The sequence below is a fragment of the Microtus pennsylvanicus genome, chromosome 4 (assembly GCF_037038515.1).
Source record: "Microtus pennsylvanicus isolate mMicPen1 chromosome 4, mMicPen1.hap1, whole genome shotgun sequence".
NCBI classification, from domain to species: domain Eukaryota; kingdom Metazoa; phylum Chordata; class Mammalia; order Rodentia; family Cricetidae; genus Microtus; species Microtus pennsylvanicus.
Window position 1 is genome coordinate 70,751,672 of NC_134582.1, and position 15,784 is coordinate 70,767,455.

A 15,784-nucleotide genomic window follows, 5' to 3' on the forward strand; every position below is an offset into this window, starting at 1 on the left:
GAGGACAGGGTTCAAGACTCTGTGTAGTCCTTGCTAGAACTTGCTCTGTAGACAAGGCTGGCCTTGAACTCAGAGATCTGCCTGCTTCTGCCTCCCAAGTGCTGGGATCAAAGCCGTGTGCCACTATGCCCAGCTTATTTCTCTTATTTTTAACATTCCTGTTTGTTCGCTTTTTTTGTCTGCCTGTTCTCCAGAGAAAGAGAGAAAATGTCAAGTTGGGTGAGTGAGAAATGGGAGTATCTGGAAGGAGTTCAGGGAGGGGAAACTATGATCAGAATATATTTTATGAAAAAATGTATTTTCAATAAAAAATACATAGAAAGTGGGAGAGAGGTGGATTGTAGATAGTATAACATATGTTCTCATATTTTTTAGTGTAAATTCAATAAATATTCCATTAAGCTTGATAAATAATAATGTTATATTCTTTAGAATTGTAGAATTACCAGTAGATCTGAAATCAGAAAGGATAAAATTAGCACTGCCTGTGAGATGTGAACTGGTATGGGGAGATAGAAGAGTTTTGTCTTTCTGTAAAGGTTGTCCTTTAAAAAAATCTGGAGCAGCCCAATATGTGGAAGTGTCAGTATTACTTTTTTGATGACAGGAGCTCTGTTAAATTGAGACTGAACATTTCCCCCTGGTATCTATACTTTTCACCATGCCTCATATTGTCCACCATGCCTTATCTCTTCCCACAGCCCCACATATCCTTCTGCTGTATCATGCTTTCCTCCCTCCTAGCTTCCATATATACTGCTATTTTTAATAATTTTACTTTTACAAGACAAGCTTTCACTATATAGCCCAGGTTAGCCTATAGCTCACAACTCTCTTGTTTCTGTTTTTTGAATGCTAAGATTATAAGCATAAGCCACCCTTTCTGGCCGCATATTTTTATATATTTTGTTTTATTTTGAGACACAGTCCCATTATATAGTCCTAGGACTCTAGAGACTATAACTATATAGACCAGGCTGGTCTCATACAGAGATCCACCTGCCTCAGTCTGCTTTGCTGGAACTAAAGGCATGTGTGTGATATTGTTTCCTTATTTTCTGATGGACTGTGAGTTCCTGGCATATAGGGGTCCAAGAGTATATAATTAACATGTAATTGTCACATTAATGAATTTGTTTACGGTTTTGCTTTTTTCTGTTGTTATCTACAGCTCTGATACTCCCAAATTCTCTGATACATCCCTCAATTCTTCTCTGAATTCCATTACTAACATTCATATATATATATATATATTTCCTAGTTTATGGTGGTATGTGCTAGAGCTAGGGAGCACACAGATAAAGAAGTGAGATGCAACTATTGTGCAGACATGAAGTAGACAATATAGATCACAATATAGTATTTATTAATTTGTGTGTTCATGTGTATATGAGTACAGAGGTGTGCAGAGGTTTTCATGCCATGGTACTCATATGGAGGCCACAGGAAAGCTCTCAGGAATCAGTTTTCTCCTGCCACCTGGTGAAATATGGGAATTGAACTCGGTTTTTATCAGGCTTGCGTGCAGTCACCTCTACACACTGAGTCATCTAGTTGACTCTACAGATATAAACACTGCAGTATGTCAGAACATTATACAATCCTGAAAGCTCTAGTCAAACTAGTCATCAGTACAATGAACTATTCATAATATAAGTGGAAATATAACTGCTATATATACACATAAATAGAATAGTACACATCATTAACTGCTAATAGATAGTAAATATTAAAAGATTGGTTAAATGCTAATTGGTACAAACAGCAATTGTTTAAAATGGCTGAGGGGGCTGAGAGCTAGTTCAAAGTTAAGACAACTGGCTGCTTTTCCTGACAATGTGGGCTCAAGTCCTAGCACCCAAATAGTGACTTACAACCATGCTAACTCTACTTCCTGGGAATCCAGTTGTATCAGGCTTTTTCTTTTGGGTCACCAACCAGCACCCAAATCATGACACAGAGACTTCTTATCAGTTATGACTACTTGGCCTAGTTTAGGTTTATTTCTGGCTACCCTTTTAACTTAATCTGTTTCTTTTTTGCTGTTGGTGTTTTTGATATTTATTTATTTATTCACTCATTTATTTATTTATTTTTACCTTTATTTCATTCTGTATAGCTCACGTCCACTGCTTCTCATGTCTGGGTGATTAGTGGCTGCCTGGGTGTGTCCCTCTCTGTCTCCCTTGCTCTCTGCATGGAGTCAGAGATCAACTTGTGGGTGTGAGCTCTCTCCTTCCATCAGTGGGTTCCAGAGCTCAAACTCAGAGCCTCTTTGCCCACTGAGCTGTCGGATCGGCCCCATTTATATTCAGTTAGTGTAATAGGTGGCACCAACCTTTCCTTCATTCTTCCCTGACTCTTCCACAACCCTCTACTTCAAACAGCTGAATTTTGAGGCCTCTGTCACAGAAACATGTATTTACTTGATACAATCTGCATCTCTATTGATCTTCAACTATGTTTCGCATCCACTTAGAAAATATTTGAACATCTTTTAAAGCAAAGCACTGTCCTAGACATAATGTATTTCCTAAAATATTTAAGGCAGACCTTTTTCTCCAAGAATTATGAAGCAGAGAAAAATATTGGAATAAAGTTAAAGATGTTATAAGAAAGGACAGTAGATTTTTTTTTAATCTTACATGTTTGTTTTTGGAAGTATCTTGCAGATAAAACAAAGCTCCTGCAAACATGTCTACACATAAATCCCTGAGCTTGTGAATACTACCTTCAAATAGTGATTTACTTGTGTGTTTAAAGACTTTGAGAAGATTGGCCTGAATTATTCAGGTGAAGCCAGTGTAATTATTGGGAGCTTATAAAGAGGGAGGCAGCAAAGTCAGAAAAAGCTGGCAAAGGAAGCATGATAACCATGGCAGAGATGGAGTTAGCAGCCAATGAACATGGACGGCTTGTAACACCTAGAAAGGCAAGGACTAGATTTCTCCATTGGTACTTCCAGAAGGGAAGTTATCTGGTTCCTGACTACACCACTGATAGGATAATGGCCAAGTTTGTGGCCATTGGTTACTGCAGCTATGGGAAACCACTGAGGGGCTTTTCCACTTGGGGAAGTCCACGCCACACGCCTCAATGCATTTGGGGAGGAGGCTGAGCCAGATAGTTCTTTCTTCTTCCCTGGCCAGCTCTGGTTTTTGTTGCTTCCAGCAAAGGGCTCCATTTAGAGAGTCCTGGATTTAATGAATGCATATGGTGATACTTTTTTGAGTTATCCTAGGCCTTATTAAGATAGGATCTGTGTTTTATTCATTTTGTATCCTATTTTGAGTGCTTTAGACACTAGTGGGAAAAAGGAGAGAATGGCTATGACTGTACTACTACTTGATAGGAGTAGCCTTTGTTCATATGAAAGAGTAAGCAACAAGGGGGGTGTTAAAGAGACAAAATTCATGTTAAGAGGAAGGAAGCATCCTAAACAGTGGTATAGTTTATAAAGTCCCCTTAACAAATGTGATTGTAAGGTCTTCCTCTCTTGTCATAGATATATTAATAAGATTTATGAAAACTCTGATATTGGGGCTGGGGAGTGGCTAAGACATTGGCTGCTCTACCAAAGGACCGGGTTTCAATTTCCAGCACCCAGGTGGCATCTCATGACTGTCAGTAACTCAAGTTCCAGTGGATCCGATTCCCTCAGACATACGCGCAGGCCAAATACCAAAACCCATAAAAATTATATATACCCCTGATACTTGATCATATTCCACTGGCCTTGTTTATCCATAAACCTGCAGTTGGCGCCCGCCTTTAATCCCAGGCAGCGGCAGGCAGATCTGTGAGTTTGAGGCCAGTCTGGTCTACAGAGTGAGTGCCAGGACAGGCTTCAAAGCTACACAGAGAAACCCTGCCTCGAAGTAGACCTTCTCAAAAACAAACAAACCGGAAATGTGATGAGTTAGTAAAAGGCAACGGACAGGTTAATGAAAGCACAGTACAGAACCTGTGGCAGGACAAGGGCCTCGAGGCCTGCGGGTGGACTGCATCCCACCAGGCCCCCTCCCCCTCTTGGCCTCGATCTCCACTTTCACTCCTTTGCTAGTCTCAGTCCTTCCAGTGTCCACCTTTGCTCCTTCCGATACACCTCCAGGCGTCGGCCTGCTCACTTTCCTCTACTCACCACCAAGTTCCTCCCACCCCGCTATGGCCTATCTCCTTGGCTTCCTACTCCAGGCCCCCGCCGCTGCTCCTCAATCTGTGCCTCTTTCCTCCTCCGCTCCTCGGAACTCCTCTTCCTCCTGAAAGCATCAGGCCCCACCTCTCCCCTCAGCCTGCCCTGCACTCCCATCATCCTTCGGGCCACGCTGCTCTTCCCAGGCCCCGCCCCCACAACTTCAGCCCGCCCCTCACCTCCAGGCCCCGCCTTCCTCCCTCACCTCGCCCGGCCGCCCCCCCCCCCCCCGTCCCCGGTCCCCTCCTCCACTTGGCCCACCCCCTTCCCTTTATTCCCCTCCCCCGGCCCCGCCTCTGCCCCGTGCAGCGCCTCCCCCCTGCAGCGGCTCCCTGGGCGAACAGCGTGCTGCTGCGTCATCGCTAGTGGCCGGTTTGAATGAGGCTTGTCGCAGCGGAGCTACCGCCACCACCGTGCTTCGTCCCCAGCAGGCTCCACGAGCTGCTTCAGATCCCTCTGCCGCCCTTGTCAGACCCAGCCTCCCGCGCCGTTTCCTCCCTTCTGCCCCACCATGCCTCTCTACTCCGGTGAGCACCATCCTCCCTCGCGCCGCGCTCTCGCAGCCGATGGTAGGCCTCCGCCTAGGCCCAGCCTGCAGAGGCGCGCGCAGGGCACAGCCGCGGAGGGCCACTGTGGGAAGTGCGGGGTGGCCGCCGCGCGAGTCGGCGCCCAGCTACGTGTGGGAGCTTGTCCGCCGTGTCTCCGAGTGGGTGGGGTGGGAGCAGGGTGGAGACACGGAAAACCTCAAGAGTCGTGACTCTGCAGAATACTTTCTGTCGCTGACCTAGTGTGCTGGGAAAGGTGAAGGTGTGTCCAGGGGCTCAGAAGATCAGGCTGGTCGAGCGTGCTTGCTTTGAGCTCCTGGATGATAGCCGTGAAATGAGCATGGAGGGAAGTTGGGGGAAGGTCTCGGGTATAAGGTTTGCTTGTCTTCTGCTTTTGGGGTTGCTTCAGTAGCTCCCTTTGCTCACCCTTTTGGTTCTACCGCCCCCTTTGTGCCAATTTCAGTTCTATCTCGAAGCCGTCTGCAAATCAGTCTTTTTGATGCTTCGTTTTAACTTCAGCATACATTGCTTTAGACTGCGAAGATGCAGCATAGTGTTAGCTTCAAAGGGTAGATCAATACAAATACTGGCGAGTGCTGTTTCTTTCTCTTTGGCATGTGGCAGTCTTTTCTTTCTGGCTTTCCAAGATACTGACCAAGGATCATGTTTTCCTTAGTTAATGGACTTCACTTTTCCTACTCTTAGTCAAAATGGCTTCCAGAAATGTATATGGCAACTTCAGTTGCCTATGGATGTGGTTTATTGATTATTCTGACTCTCCACTTTGACATCCTTTATAAGACATTGATTGCTTTTAAAGAATTATATGAACCAAGAATAATAGTTAATCTTAGGATGGATTCTTTTATTATTTGTTTTGTTTGGAAACAGGAGACAAGGGCTAGCTGTGTAGGCCTAGCAGGCCTGGAACTCAAAAGATCGCCCCTCTCTGCCTCCCAATTGCTGGGATTAAAAATGTACACCACAACACCTGGCGTCCTCTCCTTTATATCTAATACTATTTTCATTTGTCCTGTGTTATCTTTAGCTTGTACTATTATTTTTTATTTTTTTTATCTTGTACTATTATTATACATTACTTTAAAACTTGTAGGCCACATATGGTGGGTAATGCTTTGATCCCAGCAGAGATAGGCCGATCTCTTATTTTAGAGCCAGTCTGGTCTATAGAGCAAGTTCTAGGACAGACAGGGAACCAACACAGAGAAACCCTGTCTCGAAAAACCAAAAAAGAAGGAAACACACACACACACACACACACACACACACACACACACACACAAAGGCAACTTGTTATTGTGTTATTGGGGATCAAACCTAGGAGGAACTTGTGCATGCTAAGTAGAAACCACTAAACTGTATTCTCAGTGTCTTTGTTTTTTGTCTCTTTATGATTACAATTTATGCTATATTTGAACCTATTTTTCCTGCTACTGTTAGAGTTGTCTAATAATCAAACACACCAAGCAGCCTTTATTCTTTAACTCTTTCAGGGATTACACATTGCATATACCATAAAAGACCATGTGTATGTTTCAGTGTGCCATATGCTACCCTTCTTCTTCTTCTTCTTCTTCTTCTTCTTCTTCTTCTTCTTCTTCTTCTTCTTCTTCTTCTTCTTCTTCTTCTTCTTCTTCTTCTTCTTCTTCCTCTTCCTCTTCCTCTTCCTCCTCTTCCTCCTCCTCCTCCTTCCTTCTTCTCCCTCCTCCCTTCTCTTTTCTCCTTCTTCCTTTTCCCTTTTTCTTCCTCTTCTCCCTCTCTTCCCTCTCCTCCCTGTCCTCCCTCTTCTTCTTCTCCTCCTCCTTCTTCTCTTCCTCATCCTTCTTCTTCCCTCTTCCCCCTTCTCCCTCTTCTTTTTCTCCCTCTCCCTCTCTTCTTCCTTCTCTTCTCCTTCCCCTTCTCCTCCTCCTCTTCTTCTTTTCTTCTTCCTTCTTCTTCTTCTGTTTTTTTTTTTTTTTTGATGTAGGGTTTTTCTGTGTAGCCTTGACTGTCCTGGAACTTGCTCTGTAGACCAGGCTGGCCTACCTCTGTCTCCTGAGTGCTGGAATTAAAGGCATGCACCACTACTGCCTGGCCATATGCTGCCTTTTCCACTTCACCCTTGTTAATAGCTTCCAGTTTTCTCTGCTACTTTCTAATACACTCTAGGAATTATTGCTATTTCAGAACTCATGCTAAATTTTTGTTTTCCTTGTCTGTTTTAAGAATACTTCTGACCTTTGCTTTGAGATTCAACTCAAAAGTTGGCAGTGATAATTCAAAAGTTAATAATTCCTTCAAGAAATCTTTCCTGGTTGGGTTATGGTGGTTCATATCTCTAGTCTCAACATTTGAAGCACTGAGACAGAAGGACAGTAAATTTGGGTACAATGTAGGCTACACAGGAAGACCCTGTTCAAAAAAGCAAGATCAAACAGAACAATAAATAATACTTCCTTACTCAAGACTTTTGTTTAGTTGTGTGTGTGGTGGTGTACACCTTTAATCCCAGCATTGGGAGGCAGAATCTTCCTGTGAGTTCAAGGCCAAGCTGGTCTACACTTCAAATTATAGTCAGGGCTATATAGTAAGACCATGTCTTAAAAAGAAAATTGTTGTTCTTTGAGCCTTTAATCTTTATAATAAACATCATTATAACTATCACATCATCTCTATATTAGATTCTCTCTAAAGATGGGTAATGTACTTATTATTAAATCAATGTTTATTTATTCTGTATGAGGTGGGTGTGCATGCAAAGTGTGTTTGGTGGTCATGGGAATTGATTTCTTCTTCCACCATGTGGATTGTCTGATTGAACCCAGGTTGTCAGGCTTAGCAACAAGTGCTGTTATCTCCTGAGCCTTTTCTCTGGACTCATTAAATCTGGCTTTAGCATACTCTGTTGATAGAGTTTAGAAGTGGAGTCTGTGTCAGGAATTAAAGTTTTGATTTCTAGAAGCTGGAATTTGTTTTGAAATTTCCATTTTTGAAAAGACTCAGTTTTCAGTGTATTTGCTTGAGTTTTATTGTTTACATATTTCAAAAGTTAGCTATTTGAAGTTGAGCCATGCTTTTTTTGTTTTTATTTCTTGAGCCAGTTTCTCTATATAATCCTGGCTGTCTTGGAACTTGCATTTTATAGACCAGGCTGGCCTCCTCCAATTCACAGGTTCTCTTGTCTCAGCCTCCTGAGTGCTGGGACTGAAAGTGGTCGCCACCACTACCTAGCTTAATTTTTTCTTGAGGTAGTTCCTGTTTATTCCATTGCAACTGCTATTTTATGTTCACACCAGCAGTGCACAGGATTCTAGTTTTTTTATACCCTCAGTAACCGGCATGAGAAACATTTGTGGCGGGGAGTAGGGCAGGAACAGTGAAGTAAAAGTGTTTGTGCGATCTGAGTTGCATCCCCAGTACCCATCCACATGGTGGATGGAGAGAATCAACCCATGCAAGTTATCCTGTGACCTTAACATGCTTGCAATAGCTTACACACCCCATACATAAACATATATGCTCAGTAATAAGTAAAATGTAATAAAAAGTTAAAAGACTTTTAAAATTTTGTGCTTGCAGGCATGTGTACTCAGAAAGTTGAGGCAGGAGAATTGCCAGTTTGAGCCCAGTCTCAGCTATACGCTAAAACTTAAACCTCAAAACTCCAAATAATGGAGGCAGGGAGACCATAGCTAACATATGTAGCCAACATTTCTTTGGATATTTTTGAATACTTGAGTATCTCTTTGCTTGGGAAACAACCTTTCATTTTTCATACACCTTTCTTATAATTTAGAAGTATAATACTTTTTAAAAAAGAATGGTGCATGTGTGCGCACATACGCACACATGCCAGTTTGCATGTGCAGGCATAGATTTTGAGAAGACAACTTTTGGGAGTTGGTTTTACCTTTCTACACTGAGATCTGGAAATCGAATGCGGGTCATCAAGCTTGTAAGCCAAACATCAGGCTTTTACCTACGGAACCATCTCATGGGCCCAAGAATTCACCTCCTGAGTGTGCAACTACATACTCAGCCTGAATTATAATTCCTTACCCTGTTTTCAGTATTCTTTTCTTCCCTCAATTTTTTTTTCTTTTTGGAGACAGGGTTTCTCTGTGTAGCCCTGACTTTCCTAGAACTAGAACTAGCTCTGTAGACCAGGTTGACCTCAAACTCACAGAGATCCACCTGCCTCTGCCTCCCCAGTACTAGGATTAAAGGCGTGCGCCACCACCGCTTGCTGAGATTGTTTTTTTTCTCACAATCTCTTTTGTCTTTCGGACTCTCTGTTCCAGCAGTGTCTATTGCTGTAAGTAAGTGATTCTCAACCTGTGGGTCTTGACCCTTTCACAGGGGTTGCCTAAGACCCTCGAAAAACAGATATTTACATTATGATTCATAACAGTAGTAAAATTATAGTTATGAATTAACAACGAAAATAATTTTATGTTTGGGAGCTCAGAACAACATAAGGAACTGTATTAAAGGGTCACAATATTAGGGAGGTTGAGAACCACTGCTTTAAATGGTTCTTAAGCTAACACATCCTGAAGGCTGGGAACTTTATTCTGGGAGATAGTTCAGTGGGATCAGAGGTTCATCTTGATATACAGAACTTATTGATGTATAATTTAGAATACTTGGATGATAGTTAATAACCAATTTTGTGACATGAATCAATCAACTTCTCAAGTTTCTTCTTTCCCCTCTGCTCCCTGTCCCATTCCTTCCTTTCTTATCTCCCTTTCTTCTCCTCTCCTTCTTCCTCCCCCTCTTTTATCCTGCAGTGCTGGGAATTTAGCTCATGTCATCTCTATGCTAGGCAGATGCTGTACCACTGAACTGTGCTCTCAGCATGCTTTATTTATATAATGAGAAACCAAATTAGATCCAGTAAAATTTTGTTTTGGGTCCATTGCATGTACATTACTCATTTGGGAAATAAAACAATGAAGGATATATTTTGACTTTTCCTTTTGGAGGGTTGGGATTGAGACAGGGTCTCTGTGTAGTCTTGACTGGCTTGGGCCTCACAAAGATGGCTTGTCTCTATCTCCTAAATGGTAGGTCCTGGCATATTTTCACCTTTAAGAGTTATTCCCTAAGTATTTTCTGATTTTGAGGTCTATAAATTTAAAAGTATGTAAGTGAAAAATAATTATGTTTTTCTTTACAGTTACAGTAAAATGGGGAAAGGAGAAATTTGAAGGTGTAGAATTGAATACTGATGAACCTCCAATGGTGTTCAAGGCCCAGCTTTTTGCACTGACTGGAGTCCAGCCAGCCAGACAAAAAGTTATGGTGAAAGGAGGAACACTGAAGGTAAAAGTGATCTAAAATTTTATTAATACTGCTTATATAATTAATACTAGACACTATGATTATTACTAATGTACATTTTTGGAGACATGATCTTATGATGTAGTTCTGACTGGCCTGAATCTCCCCAGGTAGATCAAGCTGGCTTTGAACACACAGATCTGCCTGCCTCTGCCTCCTGTTTAAACCCTTTCTAGTGGTGTTCTATATGTGAGAAACATCATGTCTATTTCAAAATATAATATTGCAAAGTGTCATTTAAAATTTTTTTCAGTAGATACCTCCAGTGGTTGGGACTATAGAATCTTATAATTATGTTTGATTTTTCTATGAAGATGTTTATTTTTGTTGTAGACTAGCATAAAATGGATTTGCATATCTTTGATAATTTCATGTACAGAGATGGAAAATTTTATGTGTTAAAAATACACAACCAGGGGCTAGAGAAATGGATTAGTCGTTAGGAACACTTGTTGGCCTTGCAAAAGACTCAGATTTGACTCTCAGCACCCACCTGGGGACTCACAACTGTCTGTAACTAGAGTTCTAGGGGATCTCATGCCCTCTTCTGACTTCCCAAGATACCAGGTATGCATTCATACACATAAACTATAGAATAATAAAAATGCAACAGTATGGGTAATTTGTTTTTTTTAAATACCATAGTATATATTTTTATAATGTATATGAATGTTGAAATTTAGTTTAACATCTTCATCAAAGCCCTGGTTTTCAAATAATGGGCCACTTATACATTTTCCCTCCCTTTTCTACATTTTAAAGAAAAATATTTTTCTCTTAAGAGTAATTACTTTAATACCAGTGCTCAAGAGGCAGAGGCAGGCAGATAGATCTCTCTGAGTTCAAGGCTAGCCTGATCTACAGAGTAAGTTCCAGGACAGCCAGGGCTACACAGAGAAGCTCTGTCTTGAAAAACTAAACCAAAAAAACCAAACCAAAACACCCCCCCCCCAAAAAAAAAGAAAAAGGAAAAAAGAAGAGTAATTAACTGTTGTGGGGGTTAGAGAGATGGCTCAGTGGTTAAGAATACTTGCTATTTTTCCAGAGGACCAGTGTTCAATTTCCAGCACCCACATGGCAGCTCACAACTGTCTGTAACTTTAGGGCATCTGGAACCCCTCATACCAAATGTACATACAGGCAAAAAACACTAAAGCACATTAAAAAAATTCATTGTTATCTAACTTCCACCTAGAGATGGGAGGATAAAAATGCTTATTTAAAAGGAGAGAAAAGCTATTTCCCCTCTTGTTCCTCTGTAATGATCACACAAACTCTATAATGAGAGTTCAAGATTAGCAGCCTTTGATGAGGGGCCACAAAATGATGAGTTTTTTCTTTTATTGTTTATAATACCACATAAGAATAGAATAGCAGAAAAATATTTTTGTTGGGTTTGATGTGGCATTCTGGAAGAACTGCCTGCCTGCCCTGTTTGTTAGGAATAGATATTGAGGAGAACTTGTTTACTTCCTAAATTCTATCTTTGGCCTTCAGGGACTTGGATAACTAGTTTGTGCTGAATTGTGTCCTTTAGTTTACTTTGTACTATAGCAGAAAATACTAATTTAAAACGGTGATTAATAATAATTAACATTTATTGTGTATATCTCCTATACCAGACTTTTATGATTTTTCCATTTCTTTCCAATGTATATTATTAATATTTTAAAACTAAGGTAACAGAGCATCAGAGAAGTTTAAGTTAAAAGACATTGAAGTTTGTGATGTAAAGTCATGCTGGTCTGGATTGAATTTCTAGTTTGGGACAAGCATGTAAATTTTAATTTGAGGTAGCTTCAAATTTAATAATTGTGCAGAGGTGGTTAAACATTTTTGTTTGTTTTTGAAATAGGACGATGACTGGGGAAACATCAAAATAAAAAATGTAAGTATTAAGAACACTCGTTGCAATGAAATGACCCTGTTATTTCACCAAAATAAATCCTAAGAGCCCTTCTTAAATGTGTATTTTTAGTTACTCAGCATCATTTATTTATAATTCTTTTAAGTTTTATTGAAAATCAAATACAGGTCTGTCTATGAGCTCTTGTCTCATTGATCTAGTGGCTTAAAGTTATAGTAGTATCATGTGGTCTTGATAACAAAAGCAAATAAGTCTGTATGAAATAAGGTACTGTGAATTCTCTACACTTTTCCTCTTAAAATATTTTTGAGTTCATTTGTAATTTTAGAAGAAATCATTTTCTTCAGGTTGACTTTGTTTGAAAATTATATAGATCTTTAGGTCAATTTAAAGAAAATGAATCTACATTTGAGTACTAAGTCTTTGAGTATGGCATGCTTCCTATTTTGTTTAGGTATTTATTTTGTTATAGCAGAGTTGTAATTTTTTGGTATAGAGACTTTGCCTGACTTTGTTAGATTCTAAGAATTTTTATAAATGGTTTTATTCATCTTCACTTTCTGTGCATTGGTCTTTTGTTTTCATATATGTCTGTGTGAGAGTGTTAGATCCCTAGGAACTGGAGTTGAACCCATGTCCTCTGGAAGAGCAGCCAGTGTTCTTAACTGCTGAGCCATCTCTCCAGCTCCACATTCTAGAATTTAATATTCTGTTGCTGTTGAAAACAATATTTTTAAAAATTGTTTTTTAGTGTTCATGACTAGTGTTTAAAAATATAATTGATTTTCTTTTTTCTATTTTTTTTTTTATTCTGTGATTTTAACACTTGATTCTTCCAGTAATGGTTTTGGAGATTGCTTTGAGGTCTTTGCATACACAGGAATAATATCTGCAAATAATGAGTTTACTCTTGCCCTTTTAGTCGTCATTACTTCCGGTTTTGTTTTTTTCTCCTAAATTCTTGTTAGAATTTTTAGTATACTGTTAAATAGAAAACAGTGAGAGTGGACATTTTATCTTAATTCACTGAGATTTAAAATTATGAATGACTGTTAAATGCTGTTAAGTCCTTTTTCTGTTTGTTAAAATGATCATCTGATTTTTTTTTTAATGCTTTGTTCAATTTCACTGTTACTTATCACCCATCCTCTCTCGTTGGTGCTGGGGATGGGACTGTGGGTCTGGTGCATGCTAGGCAAGCTCTTCACCACTGAGGTACATGCCAACTGTGCTCTCATTGAGTCTCACCCACCCCTACCACCCAGTATTTCTAAATGTTGCCCATGTTGGCTCTGAACTGGCTCAGGCAGTCTTGCTTCAGCCTCAGAAATAGAATGAAGAGTGTGTGTCTGTTTGGTATGGTATAAATGCTCTTAATTCTAGCACTCTGGAGGCAGACATAGGTATATCTCTGGAAGGTCCAGATCAGTCAGAGCTACATAATGAATAAGACTCTGTGTCAAAGAAAAAATGTGCAGTAAACCCCAGTGTGTTGTTATGGGTTTTTGTCCATTGATATTTAGCATGTTCGGACATTAAAACTGAGATATTAAAAAATATTCATTCTTGTGAAAGTAATTACAAAGGGAGTTGGCAATTGGATCCATGGTAAATCTTTGCAGCTAAATCTGAAACCTGAGTTTCAGATGATGAGTCAGATGATGAGTCAAAAAATCCAGTAGGACAGAGTAAATGTATACTCTGGCAGACTTCTATTAATGATCAAAGACCAAAGAGTCTGTATAAATGGCATTTTTATTGAAGGCTTATTAGACACAGTTGCAGATGTAAGTATCATTATTCCAGAATCTTGGCATCCAAATTGACCTCTTCAAGAGGTAGATGTTCAGTTTCTGGGAATTGGACCCCTACCTCGTGTAAAACAAAGCACAAGATGGGTTGAATGCATAGGGCCTGAAGGGCAAATAGGAAGACTAAGGCCATATATAGCCAATATTGCAATAAATTTATGGGGCCATGACCTGCTACAGCAATGGAATACCCAGATTAACATTCCTATAGTTTCAGGAACTCATAATTCTGGGAAGGATATGATGAGGTATTATGGAAAAAGGTCACCAGCCATTCAGGCTGTACAAGAACATACAGCAAATAGCAAACCTTTAGAGGTACCAGCAGCCCCACCTTTAAAATGGCTAACTGAGAAGCCAATATGGATCAAACAGTGGCCTCTAGCTGAAGATAAATTATAGGCATTGGAACAGCTGGTACAAGAGCAACTAGATGTATGATCATGAGGCATGTCAATCTTAATTTTTATAGAGATAGTGTCTCAAGTAGCTCAGAGTGGCCCTGAACTCTGTCTGTAGTGGAGGATGGCCTTGAACTGATCTTCTTTTCTCTGCCTCCTGGTGCTGGGGTTAGAGGTCTGTGCCGCCACACCTGGCTAGTCTTTAGTTAATTAATTAATTAGTTTTTTTTTTTTTTTGGTTTTTCTAGACAGGGTTTCTCTGTAGCTTTGGAGCCTGTCCTGGAACTAGCTCTTGTAGACCAGGCTGGTCTCAAACTCACAGAGATCCGCCTGCATCTGCCTCCTGAGTGCTGGAATTAAAGGCGTGTGCCACCACCGTCCAGCTGCTAGTCTATTTCCACTGTTAGGAGTCCTTTAAGAATACCAAACTACACGACTTTAACATATATACAGACGACCTACCTCAGACCCATTCAGGCGCTCTGATTTTCATATCAGTCTCTGTGAGCCCCTATGAGCCTTGCTTTGATTCTGTGGACTGTGTTCTGGTGGTGTCCTTGACCTCTCTGGCTCTTAAAATCCCTTTCCTTGGTGTTACCTGAGCCCTACCTAATGTTTGGTTATGGGTTTTTGCATCTGCTCCCATCAGTTGCTAGATGAAGCTTCTGATGACAGCTGGACTAGGTATCAATCTAGGAGTATAACAGAATATTATTAGGAATCATTCATGGACTTTATTCATGTTTGGTTCTGTCCTGGGTCTCTGGACTATCCAGCCTCTGGTTTCTGGCCATCCAGGAAGTATCAGGTATGGGCTCCCTTTCATAGTGTGGGTTTTCAGTTGGACCAGTCATTGGTTTATTGTTGTTGTTTTGAGACAGGGTCTCAAAATGTCCTGGAACTGTGGAGACCAGACTGGACTAGAAGTCAGGGTGCCCAGACCTTGGCCTCCCAAGTGCTGTGGTGCCAAGCTCATAGATGTTCTTAAGGTTCTAAGTTTGCTCATCTTACTAAAGAAACACAGGCCCATTTAAAGTCACTCCCTCTAGCTACCACCAGGGCTAGGTTGCCATGAATCTGTTTTATGTAGATTTACCTTTCTTTGGCTAGTAGAACCATGCTGTAGTATGAGTTCTTTTGAGTTTCCCTTTATTGAACATAACATTGTCAACTTTTAAGTATTTTCCTGAATTTATTTCTTTTGTAACAGGGAATGACTGTACTAATGATGGGGTCAGCAGATGCTCTTCCAGAAGAACCCTCAGCTAAAACTGTCTTCGTAGAAGACATGACAGAAGAACAGTTAGCAACTGCTGTAAGACACCAGAGTTTATGTTGGGTCACTACTTTTTGAAGGACAGTTATTAAGATGCCTTCCAGAAAGTAGTATCTGAAGGCTCTGATTTAATTACTAACATTGATGTGTGTTAGCAATGAGCAGAATTTTAATGTTTCCCCTAGACAGATCATCATAAAACTCAGGAGTTCCTTGATATTGTATACTTTGATTATTATAGCTTTCCTTCATTTACATGTGGTTTTAACTTAAGCTTAATTTCTATTTATTATTAAATGTAACATTCCTAATTCAGGGCTTATGCTTTTATACTTCAAAGCTATGA

At 40.3% G+C, this 15,784-nt stretch overlaps 1 protein-coding gene across 3 annotated transcripts in view; it reads left to right on the top strand.

The window, feature by feature from the left end:
* The first annotated feature begins 4,343 nt into the window (after positions 1-4,343).
* Usp14 (ubiquitin specific peptidase 14) overlaps positions 4,344-15,784 on the top strand; it is a 43,995-nt gene continuing 32,554 nt past the window's right edge. The window contains exons 1-4 of one of the 3 annotated variants that reach the window (XM_075969332.1): positions 4,344-4,719; positions 9,920-10,065; positions 11,939-11,971; positions 15,373-15,477. In XM_075969332.1, the coding sequence (XP_075825447.1) occupies positions 4,704-4,719; positions 9,920-10,065; positions 11,939-11,971; positions 15,373-15,477 (300 nt within the window). In that variant the 5' untranslated portion in view covers positions 4,344-4,703. The remainder of the gene's footprint in view (positions 4,720-9,919; positions 10,066-11,938; positions 11,972-15,372; positions 15,478-15,784) is intronic. The other 2 variants (XM_075969333.1, XM_075969334.1) reach the window with 2 other exon arrangements.